The sequence below is a fragment of the Manis javanica genome, chromosome 6 (assembly GCF_040802235.1).
Source record: "Manis javanica isolate MJ-LG chromosome 6, MJ_LKY, whole genome shotgun sequence".
Classification (NCBI taxonomy): Eukaryota; Metazoa; Chordata; class Mammalia; order Pholidota; family Manidae; genus Manis; species Manis javanica.
The window spans coordinates 13,997,956-14,020,800 of record NC_133161.1 but is presented as its reverse complement, the minus strand read 5'-3'; the positions used below and the strand labels follow the sequence as shown (position 1 = coordinate 14,020,800).

The 22,845-nt window shown below is 34.4% G+C and overlaps 1 protein-coding gene across 4 annotated transcripts in view; it reads left to right on the top strand.

Moving 5' to 3' along the window:
* IFT56 (intraflagellar transport 56) overlaps nt 1–22,845 on the top strand; it is a 56,766-nt gene that overhangs the window by 12,147 nt on the left and 21,774 nt on the right. For 3 of the 4 annotated variants that reach the window (XM_073238381.1, XM_073238384.1, XM_073238383.1), the window contains 11 exons: nt 1,412–1,461; nt 3,634–3,779; nt 4,724–4,898; nt 12,186–12,260; nt 15,314–15,416; nt 16,730–16,785; nt 17,900–17,953; nt 18,682–18,745; nt 20,420–20,508; nt 20,702–20,785; nt 21,735–21,804. In XM_073238381.1, coding sequence (XP_073094482.1) covers nt 1,412–1,461; nt 3,634–3,779; nt 4,724–4,898; nt 12,186–12,260; nt 15,314–15,416; nt 16,730–16,785; nt 17,900–17,953; nt 18,682–18,745; nt 20,420–20,508; nt 20,702–20,785; nt 21,735–21,804 — 966 coding nt within the window. The remainder of the gene's footprint in view (nt 1–1,411; nt 1,462–3,633; nt 3,780–4,723; nt 4,899–12,185; nt 12,261–15,313; nt 15,417–16,729; nt 16,786–17,899; nt 17,954–18,681; nt 18,746–20,419; nt 20,509–20,701; nt 20,786–21,734; nt 21,805–22,845) is intronic. The other variant, XM_073238382.1, reaches the window with a different exon arrangement.

Below are 22,845 nucleotides of genomic sequence, written 5' to 3'. Positions count from 1 at the left end.
GTCCCCACCACATACCCCATTACAGTCACTGTCCATCAGCGTAGTAAGATGAGCAACTTTATGTTTAAAGAGAGAGTTAATCTCTGTGCTGCTTCCCCTCTCCACCCCACCTCCCCAGAAGCTACAGCTGAAAAGCAGAAGGAGGAGAGAAGAAAAAGGGTCAGGTATCTTTCATAGGTCCCACCATGATAGGATATACTTGCTATTGGTAAGAGTTGGGTAGAGTTGTTCAAGCTCTTAGAGATACAGATTTTTACAGTTGCTTTCCTGTTTCTGAGTGAGAAGCCAAGTAATTTCAGTTCCTCCAGACTGCTTTCCTTTTGCTTTACTCATCATGACAGTCATCACACATCTGGGCTCAAATCTGCAAATAAGAATAGGGCAAAGAGAAAGTTTGGGAGGAAAGATTAGGAATAATTAAATATGGCTAGAATTAAATTCAAAGAAATGTAGAGAAAGTGGGCAAGGAAATGTTAGGAAATTTGTTAGGGAAGAATGTATTCCAGGAGAGAATTCTTAGAGAATTAACTGATACATACATATTTAGGAAAAATTCTAGTTCAAATTGATGGGAAATGTGGAACTTGAAGCCTTTCTTGATTTGTACCCAAATTGTTTCATGTGCACTAATAATCTATTTCTTCCTACTTTAGTTATAAGGGCCTTTAAATTTCTTTATCTCATGTTTCTAGACTTCATCTGTGCCCAGAACAGTATTAGACATATAAAAGGTAATCTCAGTAGCTATCTCTCATTCTGTATATATAAATTTTTTCATTTCATACATTGGTGGATGACTTTTTGCTGTTGAGAGATATAGGATTATGTGTACAGAATTAGGAAAATTCTCCAAGAGTGCCTAAGTGATTTGGAACTTGAAAGGTGTTAACCTGGTTTGGCTACCTGTCTCAGTGTGACGCACTATCATGCTAGAAAATGTATGGCCCAGAGGCTGGGCTGGTTAAGCATACACGGCAGTACAATTGTAGAAAAGGAGATTTCAGAAGGTTTTGACAATACTGAGAAGAACAGAAGTTGATTCCCTCACATATTGAGATGACTGTAGTGTTTATTTCCAGTGTTGGATTCAGTATAAGAGCACACGGCAGGGGGCTGCACTAGACCGGTGTGTGAGGATGGCTGTGCTGTGGGTCACCGTAACAGAATCAGGTGGAACAATGGTGGTGAAGAGCAGAACCTTAGAACATTTTTCTTCTGGTCCTTTATGCTGTTGCTGCTACTACAGGTGGTAACCAGACTAAAATAATATATGTTACAGAAAAGACATATCAGGATCAGATAGGTAAGAATTTAGGAAAATTTATCTGAGTCTCCTGTCATTCCTGCAAGGGACTAAGTGACATAGACAATTGAGTTCTTTAATAAGCAGCTTAGATATTTTATTTTTCAGCTCCAAAAAGCCGACTTCAAAACCGCCTCCTCTTCCATTTGGCTCACAAGGTATTTATATACTCATTTCACACATTTTGTTTTTAAGTATTTTTCTCTTCTTTCTTGTTACCAAAAATGGTGAAAGATATTTAACTAGAAATTTTTGTTAATATTTCTAGAACAAGTAGAATGCAGGTATTATTTGTACAGGATTTTTCCCCATCAATGTTCTTTACCCTATTAATTTATTCAGAGATATTACCTTTTAATTCTTCTTAAGCAGTAGTCATTCAAGAAGGTTAGTCTTGCGTATTCTATTGTGCCTTAGGAAGTAGAGTCAAAGACACCTTTGCTGACTCCTGGAAATAAATACACACTTTTCAGAATTGCCTTATAGCAATAATTCTGATCATCATAATAAAATGATTAAAAAAAATAATGTTTCATATTCCAAAACTTGCACATTAATTCTATTAAATAAAATATAAATAAATGGAAAACAATAACATCTACCATATTTAAATATAACTACATTTCAACCTTTTAGTATATTTTATCCTTTTTTAGGATAATTTTTTATATGTATATTTATATTTTTGTTCATGTCTTTATTTTGTAGAATGGGACTCATGCTGAATATATATTTTATATCCTGCCATTTTTTTACTTTCCTTTATACTATAAGCATATCCCTGAGTCACTACAGTCTTTAGAACTATGATTTTTTTTTTTGGTATCATTAACCTATAATTACATGAGGAACATTATGTTTACTAGGTTCCCCCCTTCACCAAGTCCCCCACACATACCCCTTCACAGTCACTGTCCATCAGTGTAGTAAGATGCTGTAGAATCACTACTTGTCTTCTCTGTGTTGCACAGCCCTCCCTGTGCCCCCACACACATTATACATGCTAATCGTAATGCCCCCTTTCTTCCCCGCAACCTTATCCCACCCATCCTTCCCAGTCTCTTTCCCTTTGGTAATAGTCCATTCTTGGGTTCTGTGATTCTGCTGCTGTTTTGTTCCTTCAGTTTTTTCTTTGTTCTTATACTCCATATATGAGTGAAATCATTTGGTACTTGTCTTTCTCCACCTGGCTTATTTCACTGAGCATAATACCCTCTAGCTCCATCCATGTTGTTGCAAATGGTAGGATTTGTTTTCTTCTTATGGCTGAGTAATATTCCATTGTGTATATGTACCACAGCTTCTTTATCCATTCATCTACTGATGGACATTTAGGTTGCTTCCATTTCTTGGCTATTGTAAATACTGCTGTGATAAACAAGGGGTGCATCTGTCTTTTTCAAACTGAGCTGCTGTATTCTTAGGGTAGAACTATAATTTTTAAAAATAGTTTCCATAACATTTCACATGCCATAATTTATTTACCATTTCCTAGTTATTTTATTTTTAGATTATTTTTTATTTTAACTATTATAATGTAAGTATATAAATCTGAACACCCTAGAAATGGACTTTCTGAGTTAGTGGGTATGAACAACATTAAAGCTTTTAAATGATACTGCTAAAATAGTTAACAGAAAGTTTAATCAGTGTATGAAAATAATTTTTCACAGGCAGCATATGAAAATAATTTTTAGTGCATTAAAAATTTTTCACTTTAATTATCTGTACTTATTTCTTTTAATTTTTGCTTTACATGTTTTACAGGCTTTATCATTAAGTGCATTCTATCATTTAGAATTGTTATGTCCATCTAGTGGATTGAAACATTTATTATTATGAAATGTCTATCTCTAAAAATTTATCTTTACTTAAAGTCTACCTTGTCATATTTGTACACTAGTCTCTTTTGATTAGTGTATGTCTTTTATATCTCTGCACATCCTTTTACTTTCTATCTTTCTGTGTCATTATGTTTTAAATGTCTGTCTTATAAGCAGCATATAAAAAAGAGAGATGTAGAAAAAAGGGAGAAAATATAAAGAAATAAAAAAGAAAAAGAAAGAGGAAGGGGAGAGATCAAATAATTAATATTAGCTTTGACTTAAAGGCCTTCCATTGTCAAGGCTATGCCTCTAGACTCTATTTGCATTCTTTTTCTGAGAGAGAAATAAAGGAAAAGAAGGCAAGGAACTTAAGGGAAATAGGGAGAACAGAGAGACCAGATAGCTGAAGGAGCAGGGGAGTTAAAACCTCTGTAACACAGGTGTTGATTCTCTAATTGTACTCTAATGTGAATCTTTACATGTCTTTCTCTCTAACAATTTTAGTTTAATGATGAAAAGAAATTGATGAACTTTCATCAGAATCTTCAGGATATCACAGAAGATCAACTCAGTCTGGCCTCAATCCACTATATGCGATCCCACTATCAAGAAGCAATTGATATTTATAAGAGAATACTGCTAGATAACAGGTCTGTGTGCTTTTATGCCTACTTGAAATCTCATTTAGTTAGTTTCTTCTGTAACTAGTTTGACTGAGGATCTAGTGTCCTTTCAAACTAGTATCACCATGTGTTCAAATCTCTTTAGCTAGTAATCTGGTGAGATAAAGCACTCCTTATTATCTAGATCAGGGTTTCTCAACCTTTATTTCATTAACACCCTTCCAAAGAGCCTTTTTAGATATTTTCCCCTCAATTGCCCTCTCATGAAATTTTAATGCCATAGATATATACTGTATAACCACTTATGTACTATAAGTATATCTATGCTTTGAGTATAGAAATGAGTACAGTTTTCCACCTCCCTATATGAACTAATTTTCACCTCTTGGGGTTGATATTATTCCTGCTGAAAGTGTATGATTTTGATGTGTCAATTTCAGTGTTATGGTTACATTATATGTAAACTTGCTGACAAAATTAGAAACCAACCATTCTGAAGAATTAACATTCCAACTTTGTCACTGACCACTTGGCCTTTCTACTGCATCCCAAAATATCTCATCCACTTTCTTTTTCCCCTCTTTTGCTTTACATTCACAGTCTTCCACTCATTTCCATTTTTAGTTATCAAATCTACTCGCTTTATTTGTCTATCCTCTGTATGGTGTGTGCTTCTATTTATAGTTAATTATGGCATCCATTAGTTTAGTTTTTTTTTTAACATGAACAGGAAGTAAACTTTTCCCCTTCTCTTCTAGTTGTCATCTTTTACTCACTTTTTTCAAAACACTCAAATATTATAATACAAAAAAATATTGCACTGATTATATCTTGCCTTCTTTCTTCAAAAGGTAAATTCATGTCCTCTTTGTATTGCTCTCCATTTGAGCCATTTAAAGTGTCTTTGTAGTCTAACAACATTTCTGTTAAGTACTCTTAAACTGTTAACCCTTAATTCTTTTGTCTAATAGGGAATACCTTGCCCTCAATGTGTATGTGGCCCTATGTTACTACAAGTTGGATTACTATGATGTGTCTCAAGAAGTTCTGGCTGCTTACCTTCAGCAAATTCCTGATAGTACCATCGCACTCAATCTTAAGGCTTGTAACCATTTTCGTCTTTACAATGGCAAAGCAGCTGAGGTAGTGATGGAAATTTCTTTTTAATTTACTTAATTTCAGTTTGAATTGCCCTATACTTCCAGGGTTATTCATGAAACTCTATTATCTGTAACTCTTTATTGCCAGTGTGATTCTCTAAGAACCTATTTGTATAAATATTTGTATTTATCAAATATTCTAAAAAGAATTGACCTGTGAATTCTCTGTGTATGTCTAATATGATTGTAGATGATCATTATTTAGATGCTTTACATTAACTTAAATATGTTAAAACCAACCACTTCCACTTTTTCATCTACAATGTTTATGACTCTGGTTTAATGTTGCCAACATGTAAATCTCATCAGAAATCTAGGAAATCTATCACTCTCTTATTTTTTACCCCACTTCTCACCATCTGTCAGTTCTGTGTCCGAGATATCTCTTGTATCTATCTCCTCTTCTCCGTTGCCCCTGATCTAGGCCAGGTGCTATCTCTTATTTCAGTTCTTTAAATTAATTTCTGTGCCCCCAGTCTTGTCCTCTCCAGTCTGGCCATTGAGTTTGTTTCATACTGCGCTTTCCTACCATCACTTTGCATACAACATATTCATTTACTGGAATGACTTTCTCTGCTTGGTACTCTGCAATCTCTCCTCTAAGGTTACCTCACAAGGCAATAGTGTTAAACGTATTATGAATACTTAGAAATTGGCTAACTCATAGACATCATGCAGAACACTTTATATCCATTATTTAGTCTCCCTCACTTGTAGATAAATTCTGTTAAAGGAAACTTTGTAAGAAACTGAGAGTGCAAAGGAGGCCTACATTATGACCCCTTTTAATTTTATTTAACACTTTGTGTATGTACTATGCACACGTATACATACATAAATATATATATGTGTGTGTATAGATATATAAATAGATCTATATATAGAATGTTCTGTACTATAACTATATACAAATTCAGGTACATATATCTGTATATATTTTATATGCAGATATTTTTATATTAACCCAATGAGGGGAACCATGCTTGGAAATTACTTCCTTGGCCATTAGTTCAAAGTTCAGTTGATATTAGAAATTTAAGTGTAAAATTCTGCATGTGTCAAAATTTTTTAATTACACCCTTGCCAAACAAACAGTTCCAGCTGGCATTATGCCACATTAGAGGAGGAGGAAAAGAAACTGAAACCAGAAAATTAACTCTATCAAAGCAAAATTTATTGTGAAAATGGATACTATTAACATGCTTCATACTGACAGGAAATCAACTCCTGACTTAAACAGTGTTTAGTATTTTGCAAGGGATGGGGCAGGGTGGAGAGCACATGTCATAGCATATGCCTAAGTTCACTTGTCATGGCTTATGTCAATAAAGGTGGTCAGTTGTGGCAAAGGAAATGCCCTTCACTTGAATCTCTTAGTATATAATTGAGCAGTCCATTTGTATTTGTATAAAATACATTCTTGTGCATATTCATTTCAACAAAAGAGTCCCTTGAGTCTGCCTAATTGGCTAGTTTTCAGAATCAGTAGTTTTAAATAGTAAATCAGGTTTGCAATTTGATCTCTAGAGTTTTCACCCTTTGGTAAGAACAAATATAAGAAATACTAGCCTTTCTACCTTGAGTCAGTCTTGGGGACTTGGCCAGTTTTGATGTAAGGTCCATTCTTTAATGTTTACATTTTGTCTGCACATGTTTTTTCCATAGCCTGGTATGGTTAGCATGGTTAACCAATGTTCTGTAGCACTATCCAAGTCAGGACACTGAAGTGCATCTCCCATCCCCAAAAGGCATGCTTTTTCCTTTGAAATTGTGTCCATGCCCTTTACGTATTGATTTTATAATGTGCTTCAGCATTAAATGGCTATGTCAAATGTATCTGAGGAAGTATTTTTTCTTATAATAGCACTAGAACATAGTTTATGTTTACTTACGATAATTTTAATAAACCATATAAAAGCAGGTACCCTCTAGTAACTTGTATAATGGGTTTTATATTATAGGTTCATTCGCTCCACAAACACCAATACCATTCTGCTCTTCTGTAGCACACATGAAATAATCTGTAGTGATTCACTTAACTATTAAAGTATTTGAATAACTTGCCCAAGTTTATACAACAAACAAGTGACAAACCTTGGCTATTTGACTCTAAAGCGAATAGATTTAACTACTAAAATATACTGCAAATTTAGATGTGCTTTCCTCTTTGCTCTTATTTTTTATATATATAATTCTGCCAGATAATAAGCATGATTATATTCATGCTTGCATTTTATATGTCTGTATGTATATATATTTGATTATATATATTATGTACATATATGATCATGTTTATTAATTGATATTATATATGTATATATAGTCATACTTATTTGTTAGTTGCTTAATTATCTTAAATGTAGACAAGCTCATTGAGGCATTGAAACTGTGTCTTCTGACATTTGTATCCCAGGACCTGGCACAGTGCACACACAAAGTTGATGCCAACTAAGTATTGGTTGAATGAGAAATTTAAGTATGACTAACAAATTAAGGAAGAATTACATAAAATCAAATAAAGAAGGAGGATGTTCAAATGAGGTCAATAAAGATGAAGACTGAAGAAAAGCCATTGGATTTCTTTTATTTATTTATTTTTTATTAACATATTATTGATATACACTCTTATGAAGGTTTCACATGAAAAAACAATGTGGTTACTACAGTTACCCATATTATGAAGTCCCCACCCATACCCCAATGCAGTCACTGTCCATCAGTGTAGTAAGATGCCACTGAGTCACTGTTTGCCTTCTCTGTGCTACACCATTTTCCCCGTGACCCCCCACACCATGTGTACTGAACATAATACCCCTTAATCCCCTTCTCCCTCCCTCCCCACCCACCCTCCTACACCCCTCCCCTTTGGTAACCACTAGTTCCTTCTTGGAGTCTTTGAGTCTACTGCTATTTGGCTCCTTCAGTTTTGCTTCATTGTTATACTCCACAATGAGGGAAATCATTTGACACTTGTCTTTCTCTACCTGGCTTATTTCACTGAGCATAATATCCTCCAGCTCCATCCATGTTGCTGCAAATGGTAGGATTTGTTTCTTTCTTATGGCTGAATAGTATTCCATTGTGTATATGTACCACATCTTTATCTGTTCATCTGCTGATGGTTGCTTCCATTCCTTGGCTATTGTAAATAGTGCTGCAATAAACATAGGGGTGCATATATCTTTTTGAATCTGAGAAGGTGTATTCTTTGGGTAAATTCCAAGGGGTGGGATTCCCAGGTCAAATGGTATTTATATTTTTAGTTTTTTGAGGAACCATCATATTGCTTTCCACAGTGGTTGAAATAGCTTACATTCCTACCAGCAGTGTAGGAGGGTTCCCCTCTCCCTTCATCTTTGCCAGCATTTGTTGTTCTTAGTCTTTTCGATGCTGGCCATCCTTACTGGTGTGAGGTGATATCTCATTGTGGTTTTAATTTGCATTTCCCTGATGATTAGAGATGTGGAGCATCTTTTCATGTCTCTGTTGGCCATCTGAATTTCTTCTTTGAAGAACTGTCTCTTCATATCCTCTGCCCATTTGTTAGTCAGGTTATTTGCTTTTTGGGTGTTGAAGTGTGTAAGTTCTTTATATATGTTTTTTGGATGTTAACCCCTTGTCGGATATGTCATTTACAAATATATTCTCCCATACTGTAGGATAACTTTTTCTTCTGTTGATGGTGTCTTTTGCTGTACAGAAACTTTTTAATTTGATGTAGTCCCATGAGTTCATTTTTGCTTTTGTTTCCCTTGCTTGAGGAGATGCATTCAGGAAGAAGTTGCACATGCTTCTATTCAGGAGATTTTTGCCTGTGTTGTCTTCTAAGAGTTTTATGGCTTCATGACTTACATGCAGGTCTTTGATCCATTTCGAGTTTACTTTTGTGTATGGGGATAGACAGTAAACCAGTTTCATTCTCTTGCATGTAGCTGTCCAGTTTTGCCAACACCATCTGTTGAAGAGGCTGTCATTTCCCCATTGTATGTCCATGGCTCCTTTATCATATATTAATTGACCATATATGGTTGGGTTTATATCAGGGCTCTGTAGTCTGTTCCATTGGTTTATGGGTTTGTTCTTGTGCCACTACCAAATTGTCTTGATTACTGTAAAGTCACTGGATTTCATAACTAGGATTTCTACAGTTTCTGAATTTGATTAAGCTATCATTACTATTGGGGGTTGAGGCTAGATGGCAAGGAGATAAGGACTGAGTAATCTCTTGAATGGGAATTATCATAAAGGATATGGCAGAGGGATGATGAATAGATGATAAAGAAATCTAAGTAGTGAATATAGGATGCTGGTGAAAGGAAGGAGAACACTGGTTTCAGAAGATGAAGAGTTAAAAGAATTTGTTTTCTCCAAACTGGGAAGACCTCACCAGGGTAGTGGTCTAGAGTAGGAGCTTTGAAATCAGATAGACCAAAATTCCAATTCTGGCTCACTAGCTATGTGGCTTCCAGTGAACTACTTAACCTCCTTAAGCATCATCTGCAAAATAAGGAAAGTCATAGTACTAACTTATTGTAGGTTGCTATGAAGATTAAATGATATATATATGTAGTCCTTAACTTGATATACATAGAAAATTCTCAGTAACTTTGATAATTAGCAATTATCAAAGATTTTGTATGCAAAACCACAGTCAAATTTATCTATCTTTTTCTTTGTTTGGTGCTTTCTGTATCTTGTTTAAGAAGTTATTTCCTAGCTCAAGATCATATTCTCTGATACTATCTTCTAAAAGCCTTATTGTTTTGCCTTTTTCAGATCCAAGGTATATGCAATTATATTTAAAAGGTCTAATTTCTCAATTAAAAGACAGATTGGTAAATTAGAATGGAAAGATAAAACCTTGATATGTGTTTTTAATATAAGCACACAGAAAATTTGAATATAAAAGGATGTGTTTAATTATTTCTTACATTGTTTTTATCACTGATGTCACTCTTTTAAAAAGGTCATTTTCACTCTACCATAAATAAGGTGACCTATTCCTCTATTTACAGTTTTATTTTTTATCAACCTTATTGAGATAACTAACATACCATACAATTTACCTTTTAAAGTTTTAGTATACAATGGCTTTTAGTATGTGATATCATCAGACATGTGCAGTCATCACCACAGTCAATTTTAGAACATTTCTATTACCTCGAAGAGATACCTTGTACCACTTAGCTGTAACCCCAAGTCTCTCATTCCCCTAACTCCAAGCAACTACTACTCTGCTTTGTTTCTACAGATTTGCCTATTCTGGCTATTTCATATAAAAGGAATTATATAATATGACTGGCTTCTTTTACTTAGCATAATGTTTGTCAGGGTTATCCTGTTGTAGTATGTATTAGTACTTCATTCATTTTTATGACTAAATAATATTCTGTTGTATAGATATACCACATTTTATTTTTCCATTCATCAGCTGATGGAAGTTTGGGTTATTTCCATCTTCTGCCTTATAAACATTTGTATACATGTTTTTGAACATGTTTTCATTTCTCTTGGGTAAATACAAAGGAGTGGAATTGCTGGATGATACAGTATTTAATTGAGGAACTGCCAGATCCTAATTCCCAGCAGCAGTGTGTAAGAATTTCAGTTTCTCTATACCTTGCCAACCTGTGGTTGTGAAGTGGAATCTCATTGTGGTATTGGTTTGCATTTCCCTGATAATTAATGATGATGAACGTCTTTTCATGTGCAGAGAGTGCTGCTTTAAATTCTGTGCCCTAGGGATCTCGTTTGCCTCACCCTTAGTCCTGGCTAGCCCTGGGTGAGATCAAAACTATCATGTAACAACACTAGAAGAGTTTGTCTTTTCACTTTCATTTGCTGAAATGTACAGGGATGATTTCCAGAGACAGGGTGATTTCAAACCAGATAATGCAGATACGGATATGCCAACCTAGCTCTCCTCTGTTAAGCTAGACATTACAGAGACTTGCAAAACTGTAAAAGAGTGCCACTCTCAGTATAACACAGAGAAGACAAGTAGTGATTCTATAGCATCTTACTAGCTGATGGACAGTGACTGTAATGGGGTATGTGGGGGGAGCTTGACAATAGGGGGAGTCTAGTAACCGTAATGTTGTTCATGTAATTGTACATTAATGATAGCAAAATAAAAATAAAAAATAAAAAATAACAACAGAAAAAACAGTGCCATTCTTCTTACTAACTGTTTTGGTAAATACAGTTTTTTAAAATGAAAAATGTTATTTATGTTAACACATAGTGGGCATATTTTTTATATTACATGTATGTAATATTATATTTCTATGTGTTAACATTTAGTGAGTGTAATATGTAATGGGTTATTATTTTTGGTTAATTGAATACTTAAAAATTTCTTTTTTAGTTTCTAATAGAATAAATATTGATGGCTATAATCCACATAAACAAAAGCTCTTTGGGATCCTTAATAATTTTTAAGATTATAAAAGGGATCTTGTGATCAAAAGCTTGAAAAATGCTGATCTAGCCTTATATTAAAATACTTTGGAATGGCTGCTGTGGACAAGTAAAAAGATTAAAAGGATTTCTGAGAAGATACACTCACATATGTGATCAGGTAGAACAAGTTTGTGGTGTTTAGTGAGAACAAACAGGAATTTAATTATTCCATCCAGAAAAGTGTGGCTACCCACTGAAGGAAGTAGAAATAGAGGAGCGGAGGATCACTCAAAAGTTTAGATTGACAATGTAAGAAGAGCAGATAGCTGAGGAAGGGGGTGAGTCAAGGTGTCAGTGAAGACACTGGAAATGGCTGACCATTTGTTCTATGCGGAGTGAAGGGTATGCAGGCGAATGCAGAAGAAATCTGGTAGGTCTAATAAATACTAAAATAGCACGAGGTATTTTAATTGTGTTATGTAAATAAAGGTCAATTCAGCGGGAAGGAGGCACTGTGAGAATTCAGGATATAGGTGGAATCATCAGATTGAAGAATCAACCTCAGTTTTAAGTGTCTAGCTCCTTTATCACCTTTGGCCTTGAAAGAAAAGACTAACTATGGGAGTCTTCAGGCTTGGGTATATAGTTTCAAACTTGCTGCTTAGTGTAAGGTTGCCGTCACTTAATTTTTATAAACCTCAATGTTTTCATCTGTAAAATGAGGATAATAACATTGACTATTTCTTAGCATTTAGAGGAACAAATGAAATAGCATGTTAAATTCTTTGTAAACAAAAACATTGTGCAAATATGTGGCATAAGAACTACACATACTTGTCAATTTCATAGGCCTTTCCTTTTTCTATTTCAGGCAGAACTCAACAGCTTGATGGACAACGCTTCGTCTTCCTTTGAATTTGCTAAAGAACTCATCAGGCACAATCTGGTGAATAATAGTTTCCCATCTTGACTTGAGTCCTACATTATTAGGTACATCACAGCAGTTAGAAAGATGAGTGAATGGAGATATCTCAACAAATATTTCTCTACTCCTAATGAGCTCCTCCTTGCTGCAGAGGAAAGAAAATGAGTTTAAGATATCAGGTCTTTTCTTCAAGGAAATCCTTATTGGTACTGCATACATAACATTCAGAAAGAGTTGCAGTATAGATCCAAGTGTTTGTTTTGTTGGCAAAGACAAAGGAACATATCCTTGTGGGTTAGAATAAATGGAAAGGATTTTCTCGTTAACGTAAAACTTGAGCTCTTATTTGAAGGATGACTTCGCATTAAGAGGGTTCATTCAAGATAAGGACATGGAATTATAATGAGGATGACGTGTGAAAGACTGAGCAGACTGTACTTACTGGAACAGAAGGTTTTCACTGGGGCACAGTGAAACATAGTTCAGTAAAAAAGTAAAGGGATGGTTAGTTTTAGGACTGGATTATGATAGTCATTGCTAAAAAAATCCAGATTCAGACTGATTCTACTGACCATGCAGTACAGTATATGCAGAGCACCTACTTTCGACTCAGAGAGCTGGGGACATCGGGCAGATTTATTTATAATATTGCTGAGTTTCAGATGTCTCATCTAAAATAAACAATTACATCCTTTCCTTCTGATTTCTGTATTATTTAGCACCAGTGCTCTCAGTACACATGCTAGAAACCATTGCTGTTCTAGACTCACTCCTCCCTTATCTCTGTTATCTACCCATTCACTCAATCCTATGCATTCATTCTTGATGTAATGTCTCCTATTTATTCCATTCCTCTTTACTTCAGGCCTCCAGCACAGATACAGTTTTCTTTGGATAGTTTTTATTATGAACTTCTGCCTCTTATCTCTTCACTTCTAATCTAGTTTACAAATTAAAGCCCAGTTAATTTTTGTGGAGAATGATGTGTTAGATGTTAGATAGTAGTCTGGAAATTAAGCTGGGAGAAAGACCAAGACTGGAGAATAGGTTTAGGCATTTTTGTAAGAGAAGCAATTGCTGAAGTCCTGACAAGTAAATATAGAAGCAAGGATTAAAAACTGGAAAATATGGTTCCAGGAGAACATCTGTAGTTTAAGGGGGTGCAGAAAGGAGAATAAGCAAGTAAGACAAGAAAGCACAGCCAAGAAAAAGCACCCAGAAATGTCATTTACAACCGCTCATATTAATCACCTGGGAGGTTTTTTAAAATAATGATACATGGTTTTCCCCCATCAGAGAGTCTTATTTAGTGGTTCGGCTAGTGTTCAGTTTACAGCATTTTTCTTAAAAGCTTCTCAGGTGAGTATTATATAAAGCCAAAGTAAAGAACCACTATTATGTATATATGACTGGAAGGAGCATATCACCTAGTCAATAGGGATTATTCTTAGAGAGTGGGATTAAAGAGAGGTGAAAATACAGAAATTTTCCTTTTTTCTTTTGTAGTGCTATATGTAAGTTTCTCCAATGCGCACATATTATTTTTATACTTTAAAACAAAACCTGAAAAATACTGAGCAATATAAATAGTTGCTATGAGCACCTACTTTTGCTATCAAACTTGAGGTAAAAATCAAGCTACATCATATACTAGCTTTGTAACTTCAGGTAAATCACTTAACTTTGCTGGATCTTAGTGTTATTATATATAGAGTAGGGGAAATACAACACCTACCTTATTTTCTTGTGAGGATTAAATGAGGTAATGTGTGTAAGATTATTTGCACAGTATCTAGCATGTAATATTCAGTAAATAGTGTTGTTATCATGCTGTGGTCATCAATGTCAAAACTGCAAACACATCACAGACCAGGAGGAGGACAGAAATGTCCTTTGAATTTGGGTAAGGGGTCAATTTGTGATTTGTAAGAGTAAAATTACTAGTCTGCGGAGAGCAGAAGCCAGTTTTCTGGAAGGTCAAAGCGTAAGAGGATGAGAAGAAAGTTGAAACAGTAAAGCCCCACATACTTTTGAAGTGCAGCATTGAACGAAGGAGAGAAATAGGGCAGTATCAGAAGGAACAATGGTAGGAAGTGGAAGATTCTTCAAGAGAACAACAACCCGTATGTGTTTGAAGTTGAGAAGTAGGACCAGGATTAATGAAGACAACAGTTAATTGAAGGAGAAACAAAATCCAAGTGGAGTTTGAAGTCATGTGATCAAGAAGGTAGGGAATTAATCTTGGGGGAAAGGAAACATCTCAGAAAAGGGGGAACAAAAAAAAAAGATGACCAAATGGATATTTTGAGGTACAAAAAAGGTATTAGGTAGTTCATGCCTGATGGCCTTGATTTCTATTTATTTGTGAAAAGCTTGCTATGTGCCAGATTCTGTCCTAGACCTGGGAACGCAAGGGTATGCCACAGTGCCCTTTCATGGATGGTGTTTTGTTTTAGCTATTCTCTGTAGCATTTATTGTTATATGACAACATACTTACATGTTTGCTGTTGGAAGGTCTCTTCCCAGTTGAATAGAGTGATAGGGGAGTGACTTGTTCCTGTGTAACCCCAGTGCATATTAAAATACCAGACATGTTCAGTAGTAGAAACTAGGGAATATTTACTGAATTAATTAAATGAAATATTACGTACTATGTGCCACACGTTTGGCCTACTTTAGCTCATTTGATCTTCACACTAACCCTGAAAGGTATACACTACTAAGATGAGGAAACATGTTCAGAAATGTTACATAAATTCCTTAAGTTTTTGATGTAGAATATTGTCTAACAGTTTCATTAATTATTGGGTACTTTGCAAGTTTTCTGCAGTTATTATGAAGAGAAAAGGAAATGTATGCAGTAGGGTTATGCCTTTATTCTGTTTCTTGTAATTTAGATAATGGCTTTCTTTCAGTGAGGTCAAGGTCATGTATATATAGACAGCTTCAAAAATATATTCATTCTTTCAAAGAATAACTGAGTACCCAGTTTTAAGTGGCAGCTCCTTAAACATTTCCACCAATAAATATATTCATACTTACTGCCATAGCAACAGAGTTTCTCTGTCTTTAGGTTGTTTTCCGAGGAGGTGAAGGGGCTTTGCAGGTTTTGCCTCCCCTGGTTGATGTCATTCCTGAAGCTCGGCTAAACTTAGTGATTTACTACCTTCGTCAAGGTAAGAAAAATTTGTCTTGGTTTTACTTATAATGAGTTATTTCAGAACATTTAATGTTGAACTACTAGTCTACTTGAGTAGTAGTTGAACTACTATGCTAGTTGAACTACTTGCTTAACTTTTAAAATCCATAATACTTTCAAAAATGTATTTGCAACGGGTTCACAGGACAGACAAATTTATTGGTGCTTATTTTATTGAACTTTTTCTCTTTATCCTCTCTTTCCTCTTTTGCTTCCAACTTTGTCCCTCATTCTGTTTTTCTTTCTTTTTATTTTTTATCCTTTGATTTCTACCTATTCTATTTCAGTTTTCCCATTGTCCTTTGTTCCCATCCCTTGCAGTTCTTTCTCTTTCTAGTGTTCCCCTAAGTAAAACACACATCTACATTTTCTTGGGTCTTTTTTTGATCATTAATTGTTATTTATTTGCTCTGTGTGCCTTTCTGTTTGTTTGTACCCTGCTTCTTATGAGAAATATTATGATTCAAAGAGAATGTGATATTTATTGCCATAAAAGGTTAAAATTGTTAGACACATGCCTAAAGCAGTCTTGAACAGTTTATGAGTACAGGATAGTAGTCACCTTGCATTGGTGGTGGGGTTCTATCACGGACCTTGGACTAACAGTGTGGGCCTTTTTAGGTGCATGATAGGAAAAAACCAGACAACATAATCCTCATAAGGAAAATGTGTTTATTAAAATAAGAACATGAACTTGTAAACAGGTCTATTTGATATATAGCCACAAAGAAATATGCTTTTAGACAAGAATTAATGGAACATCTTACATGTTTTATGAATTTTTCATTATAAAATTTTTCAAATATGAACAATGTATTATGAATATCCAAAAAGAACACCCAAATTTTCATCTTGGCTTCAAAAGCCTTCAAGATATTTCCAATATTCTTTTCATCTATTCCTCCTTCTTCCTTTTTGGTTTCTGAAATGTTTTAAAGCAAATCCCAGACTTCATATTATTTCATTCCTATATACTTTATATAATCTCTTTTTAAAAAATGGTTGTTTGTCTTACATAATTACAATGCCATTGGTATATACCCAGTCCATGTTCCTAGCCTGAATATTTTTGCAGGTGCTTCATGGCTTAATATGGGTTCCGTAAGGATATTTGGTTATCTTTAGGATAACTATTAAACACTGAACTTGATGGGAAGTTAGAGGACAGATAAAACAAGCCATACTTCTCATGAGTGTCTGAGTACTAAAGGATCTTACCTTTTTGGACACTGCTTCAGAAGAGTTTGCTGAAATACAGACTAGTAGAGCTATTTATTTCTTATATTTCAGATGATGTACAAGAAGCTTATAACTTAATTAAGGATCTGGAACCTACCACTCCTCAGGTAATTGAGAACCTGTTACTTTTTACTAACCAAGTTCTGTCAGAAATGGAATTTCAGAAAGGTAGCTGGAAGGCAAAATAGAGAAGATTCCTGCTAGTAGATTCTCAGAGAAGACTGTATATATTGATCTAGGAATGTTACATGACACTTCTGATATGAGAATAAATATTCTGGGGTTTTTGCCATTTTAAAACTTCCTTATATATGGTTATTTCCTGAAAAGGGTTACAATTTGAAAATATTGAAATCTAGAATTCTGATGAAACTAGCAATAGGGTATAGAAATTTATCGCACTAGTATAATTGTCTATAACTTGTCATTCTCCCCCTAGATTGTTAGCTCCTTGCAGTCTGGGACTGTGTCTCTATTGTATCTTCAATGCTATTTACACTAAGCACATTGTAGGCATTCCACTTACTGAATGAAAGACTAACTGAAAAGTGTTTCCAGACCTCATGAAATCTAAAACAGGTATATTTCTTCAGTGCTTTAAAAGCTTTGGCATCTTTTGTACGGTTCTTTTTATGAGGCTTCTTAAATAAAAATAGCACCCACAGAAAATTGATAAAGCTAGTAAGGAGGGTATCTATTAAAGAATAGAACCAAATCTGAAGGAGATACAGGGGAGGCTCCAGGGCTCCAAAAGAGAGAATACCTTACAAATGGAAATCAGAGGATTTTTTTTTTTTTTGAGAAAAAAGGATTACTAGCCAAAGAAGATTATATTGCACCATTGTAAAGGAAAACAATGTATGTATTGTTACAAAAATGGCAGTGGCTGATGAGGTGATAAAAATTATTACATAAACATTTTATTGTCAGGTTTTTACATTGAATTGAAATAAAACTTGGCTCCTTGAAATTTCTGCTGAGTTTTTTGGTTTTAGATTGAGAATTGACAAATATGGTGAATACTGTCCTATGGACACTTTCCTGGAAACCAATTGAAAGTCTCCTAATTCTTTCACGCCAGGGATAGAACAGAGAAAAGTGATTCTGTTATTCTCTTATCCTTTGATAATATACATAAAGTAGTAAGTTGAAATTAATTTGAGAGATAACTCATAGTTCCAGATGCCTGTTAAATTAATTAGTGTTATTCCATGTTTTCAGGAGTATATCCTCAAAGGAGTGGTCAATGCAGCCCTTGGTCAGGAAATGGGTTCGGTGAGTATGTAATCACTGGTGATCTATAGATTGGAAGCTGATAGTGTGTAAAAAAGACCAAAATGAATATCAAAGTTCAGTCAGCTATAAGCTTACAAATAGACTCTTCTGCAGTTCCTTTCATTTCTCCATATCCTCCAATCCAGATTCTATTGTAAAAATAATTCGGTGTTAAAGACAAAAAAAGAAAGCTTTAACTTTTTAAAAGAGTGTTTCTATCTAATAACAACAAATCATTCCAGCTTTATTCTTATTTTCAATGACTTTTTCTTTAACCTTGCTTACCACTGAGTAATAATTTTGGCATGTGTAAAATGAGATAATTGTTCTCTGGGAAAGCTTTTCTTAAACAGTAAGATACTACTTAAAATTGAGCTCTTATTTATCTGAATATAGCATATTAAGTTCTTTTTGGAACAAAGGGGGATATGAGTAAATCTTTTTATCTCCAGCTCACTCCACAATGCCTCATGTAGTAGATAGGAATTAGTAATTGAATGAATGAATGAGCTTACTTAATAAATACTGCTTGTTATAACCATAGTTCCTATTAAAGATCGGATGTATGATAAAAGAATAATACAAGTTTATTGAATGAATGAATGAGTCAATTTAATGAAGGTACTTTTAGGATAGAAGTTGGGGATTGGATTTTTTTTTTCTTTTCTGTCTGACCCTGAGTAGGTTTTAATTCAGTTTCATGTTATCATATCATATATGTTTTTCAGAGGGATCATATGAAAATTGCCCAGCAGTTCTTCCAGTTGGTGGGAGGATCAGCTAGTGAATGCGGTATGTCTGAAATCTACTCCTGAGCACGATTTGTAATTGGAATTGGTCCTATACTGACTGTTGAAGTTTGATTCTCTGTCCAGGGATACATCTGTTAGGCTTCCCTAACAGATGTATAAAGTAGGAAGTCATACACAGGATAGAATATTGGATTAACTCTTCTCAACATCTTAGCTGAAGTGGGATGAGAGAATATATAAATACAGGGGAATAAATGTATTCCTTAGCCTATGACATTTACAAATGTGATTGTTTTTTATTTGAAATGTTAACTTTTACTGATTTTTCAAGTGCTCTTTATATATTTAAGCTTTTGTCATGTTGAAAATATTCTTGCTGGTGGGTCATTTGCCTTTTACCTTTGCCTATGGTATTTTTTCCCATGTAAAGATATTCAAATCTTATTTAATTGTTTATCTTTTCTATAATGATTTCTTATATAAATATCAAGCTTACAAAGTGTCCTTTTACCCCTGTAGCTATATAATATTCACCTATATTTACCACCAGTAGTTTTTTTTATTAAAGTATCATTGATATACAATCTTATGATGGTTTCACATAAACAACACAGTGGTTTCAACATTCACCCATATTGTCAAGTCCTCACCCCCTAAATTGCAGTCCCTGTCCAACAACATAGTAAGATGTTATAGAGTCATTAATTGTCTTCTCTGTGCTGTACTGCCTTCCCTGTGACATACCTGTATTGTGATTGTGAATTACAGTACCACCAGTAGTTTTGTGGTTTCATTTTTATTATTAAAGTATTGATTTCATAATCAAGATTCAGTAAGATTTGAGAAAGGGCTGGTAGCTAGAATGAACTAATATGGCTGTCTGTACCAGATGTCTATGGCCCGCGTCTATTATGGTGAGCAGTATTCATGATGAATTAGTTGTGAAATATTTTTATCACCCCTGGATATTCACTTTCTTTCAAATGTTTCACCAAAACCATCTACTGAATAATAATTCCTTTCCCCATTTCATTCATTCATATAACAAAAAAGTATTGCTCTATTGGGGATATAGCAGTAAACAAAAGAAACAAGTCTTCCTACTCTTATGCAGCATACAGTCTAGTGGGACAGACTATAAATATAATAAATAAATAGATTACATAGTATATCTGACTGTGGTAAGTACTAAGGGGAAAAAAAAGTTTGAACAGACTAATGAAGATTGGGAGTGGTGAAAGTAGGGGATTGTACTAATCCTCTGCTACTTCAAATAGGAATCTGATATCAAACCAAAACTTGGTCAGGATCAGGATCAGATTGTTCCATGGCAAATTATTTCTCCATTTGAGATTGGAGTGCTAGGTTGTCTTAGATGAGTGACGATGGAGAGATTAAGCCATGTTAGCTGAGTGTGCAGGTGCTGGAGTTGGGTGAGAGAATCAAGCCCTAGAAGATCTGGAGAATACAGCAGCCTCCAGGGCATGTGTTCATTTTGAATGCAGTTAACCCCAAGAGATACTATTGGTTACTCTCAAGTATTGAGAGTATGCTCCATTATGCTGAGGTTTTGTCCACTGAACAGAATTACTAATTTCAAAATCTAGAATGATGTCTTGGAATAAATTCCTAACTCTAAAGTATAAAATTGCTCAAATTTCAGCTAAAGAGAACTTTCAGTTTCATGAATACACCTGGTTTCTTTCCATTTCAGATACAATACCAGGGAGGCAGTGCATGGCTTCCTGCTTCTTCCTGCTTAAGCAATTTGATGATGTCTTGATTTACCTCAACTCATTTAAGGTCAGTGTAGAATTTTCTAGATGACTTTGTATACAAACTACTATATAGAATGTGTTAAAGGTACTCATAAAAGATGGCCCTTTTACTATGGGGGCATTAGTAGTGTCAGCTACGATTATATGGCATAACTGATGTTTTTATATCTTATTTGTTAAGAATATTCTATATGGCTTTTTGGGGGGATGTTTTTCAGAGTTACTTCTATAATGATGACATCTTTAAGTTTAATTATGCCCAAGCCAAAGCTGCAACAGGCAATACCAAAGAGGGTGAAGAGGTGGGTACCTGCTTTTGAAGGTATTTGAGTGATTTTAAAAACATGATTATATTTTTCACACTGAAATAAATGTGCAAAGGTAAAGAGTATTAAAAGTTTTTTGTTCTTAGAATACATTAAAAGTACCACATGAATAGACATAGATTTTATAACCACATTAATGTTTTCCTTTTCCTTGATAAATTTTATAAAAGTACATATGAAGAAAAGTATAAAAATCTAAGTATACAGCTTGATGAATTTTAAAGTGAACATACCCAAATAATCAGTACCCAGATCATGTAACAGTAAACCCCTCATCTCCTTTTTCAGTCAATCTCTTTCCCCCAAGGCTAACCACTATCTTGACTTGTAACTCTATAGGTTGATTTGTCTGAATTATTCAAAATAATTCAGTTGAATTATTCAATTCAATTTGTTATTCAACATTATTTTTCAAATTCTAAGCATTTTCTGATTTCCATTATGATACCTTCTTTGGGAGTTATTTTAAAACATGTTTTTAAGTATATGTATTATCAAATGTATTTTCAAACTATTTCCAAATATATGTGTTATTCTTTCTAGGTCATTTTATTTTGATTTCTAACTTAATTGTATTATGGTCATAGAATATAGTCTGTATAACACCAGTCCTTTAAAATTTGCCAAGACTTCCTTTATTGCCCAGTAGCATGGTCATGTGTTCTTGAAAAGAGTATGTATTGTGCAGTTGTTAATTATTCTGTTCCAATCTTCTATATCCTTTCAGCCTTTTGTCAGTTTTTGTTATCAATAACTGAGAGAAGTTTGTTAAAATCATCGCAATTTTGTCCTTCTCTCTTCTTAGCAGCCTCTATAGAATTTGGCCGTCTATAAGGCTGTGTTAATCATTAATCTAAGGCAAGCTGATGTGACTATTTTTAATACAAAAGCATCTTCATGTTTGTTCCCTTTCCTCTTTTTGCAGGTTTTCCTTTTAATCCAAAATGAGAAGATAAAAAATGATTACATTTACATCAGTTGGTTAGCTCGGTGCTGTGAGTCTTCTTTTTTTTTTGAGAGGGCATCTCTCATATTTATTGATCAAATGGTTGTTAACAACAATAAAATTCTGTATAGGGGAGTCAATGCTCAATGCACAATCATTAATCCATCTCAAGCCTAATTCTCGTCAGTCTCCAATCTTCTGAAGCATAACGAACAAGTTCTTACATGGTGAACGAATTCTTACATAGTGAATAAATTCTTACATGGTGAACAGTACAAGGGCAGTCATCACAGAAACTTTCGGTTTTGATCACGCATTATGAACTATAAACAATCAGGTCAAATATGAATATTCGTTTGATTTTTATACTTGATTTATATGTGGATCCCACATTTCTCCCTTTATTATTATTATTATTTTTATTTTTAATAAAATGCTGAAGTGGTAGGTAGATGCAAGATAAAGGTAGAAAACATAGTTTAGTGCTGTAAGAGGGCAAATGTAGATGATCAGGTGTGTGCCTATGGACTAAGTATTAATCCAAGCTAGACAAGGGCAGCAAAACATCCACGGATGCAGAAGATTTCTGTGAGTCTTCTTTTAAATGTTACAGTGGAATCCTCTTTTTCTTCTCTGTTGCATAATCTTCTGAATGGAAATTACATTGAGCATTATATAGTTTGTGGAATGTATAAACACTGAAATTAAGTGTTATTAATGCTACTTGGAAAGGGTGGTCATCTACATGTATTATACAACACTGACCTAGTCAGAACAGTCCTGAAAAATGCCAAGTTCTTCCTTTAGCCCTTTATTGTTTCCACAGTATTAAATGATATTGTTAGGTTAATCTTACCTTTCCACCAGGTACAGGCCTGAAAAGTGGTAAAATGTCAAAAACATAATTTTTGTATATTACATAGCCCATAGTCTCTTCTGACTGTCTGTCTTTCTCTCCGTTATCTTTTCTTGCTCCCTTTTGTTCACTTGAATTTAAAATGTTCAGAGTTTTTGAAGTCATGGGAAAATTTTAGCAATCTGACATTCTAAGTAGGCTGAAACTGTGAGTAGTATTTACTGAATGATCGGT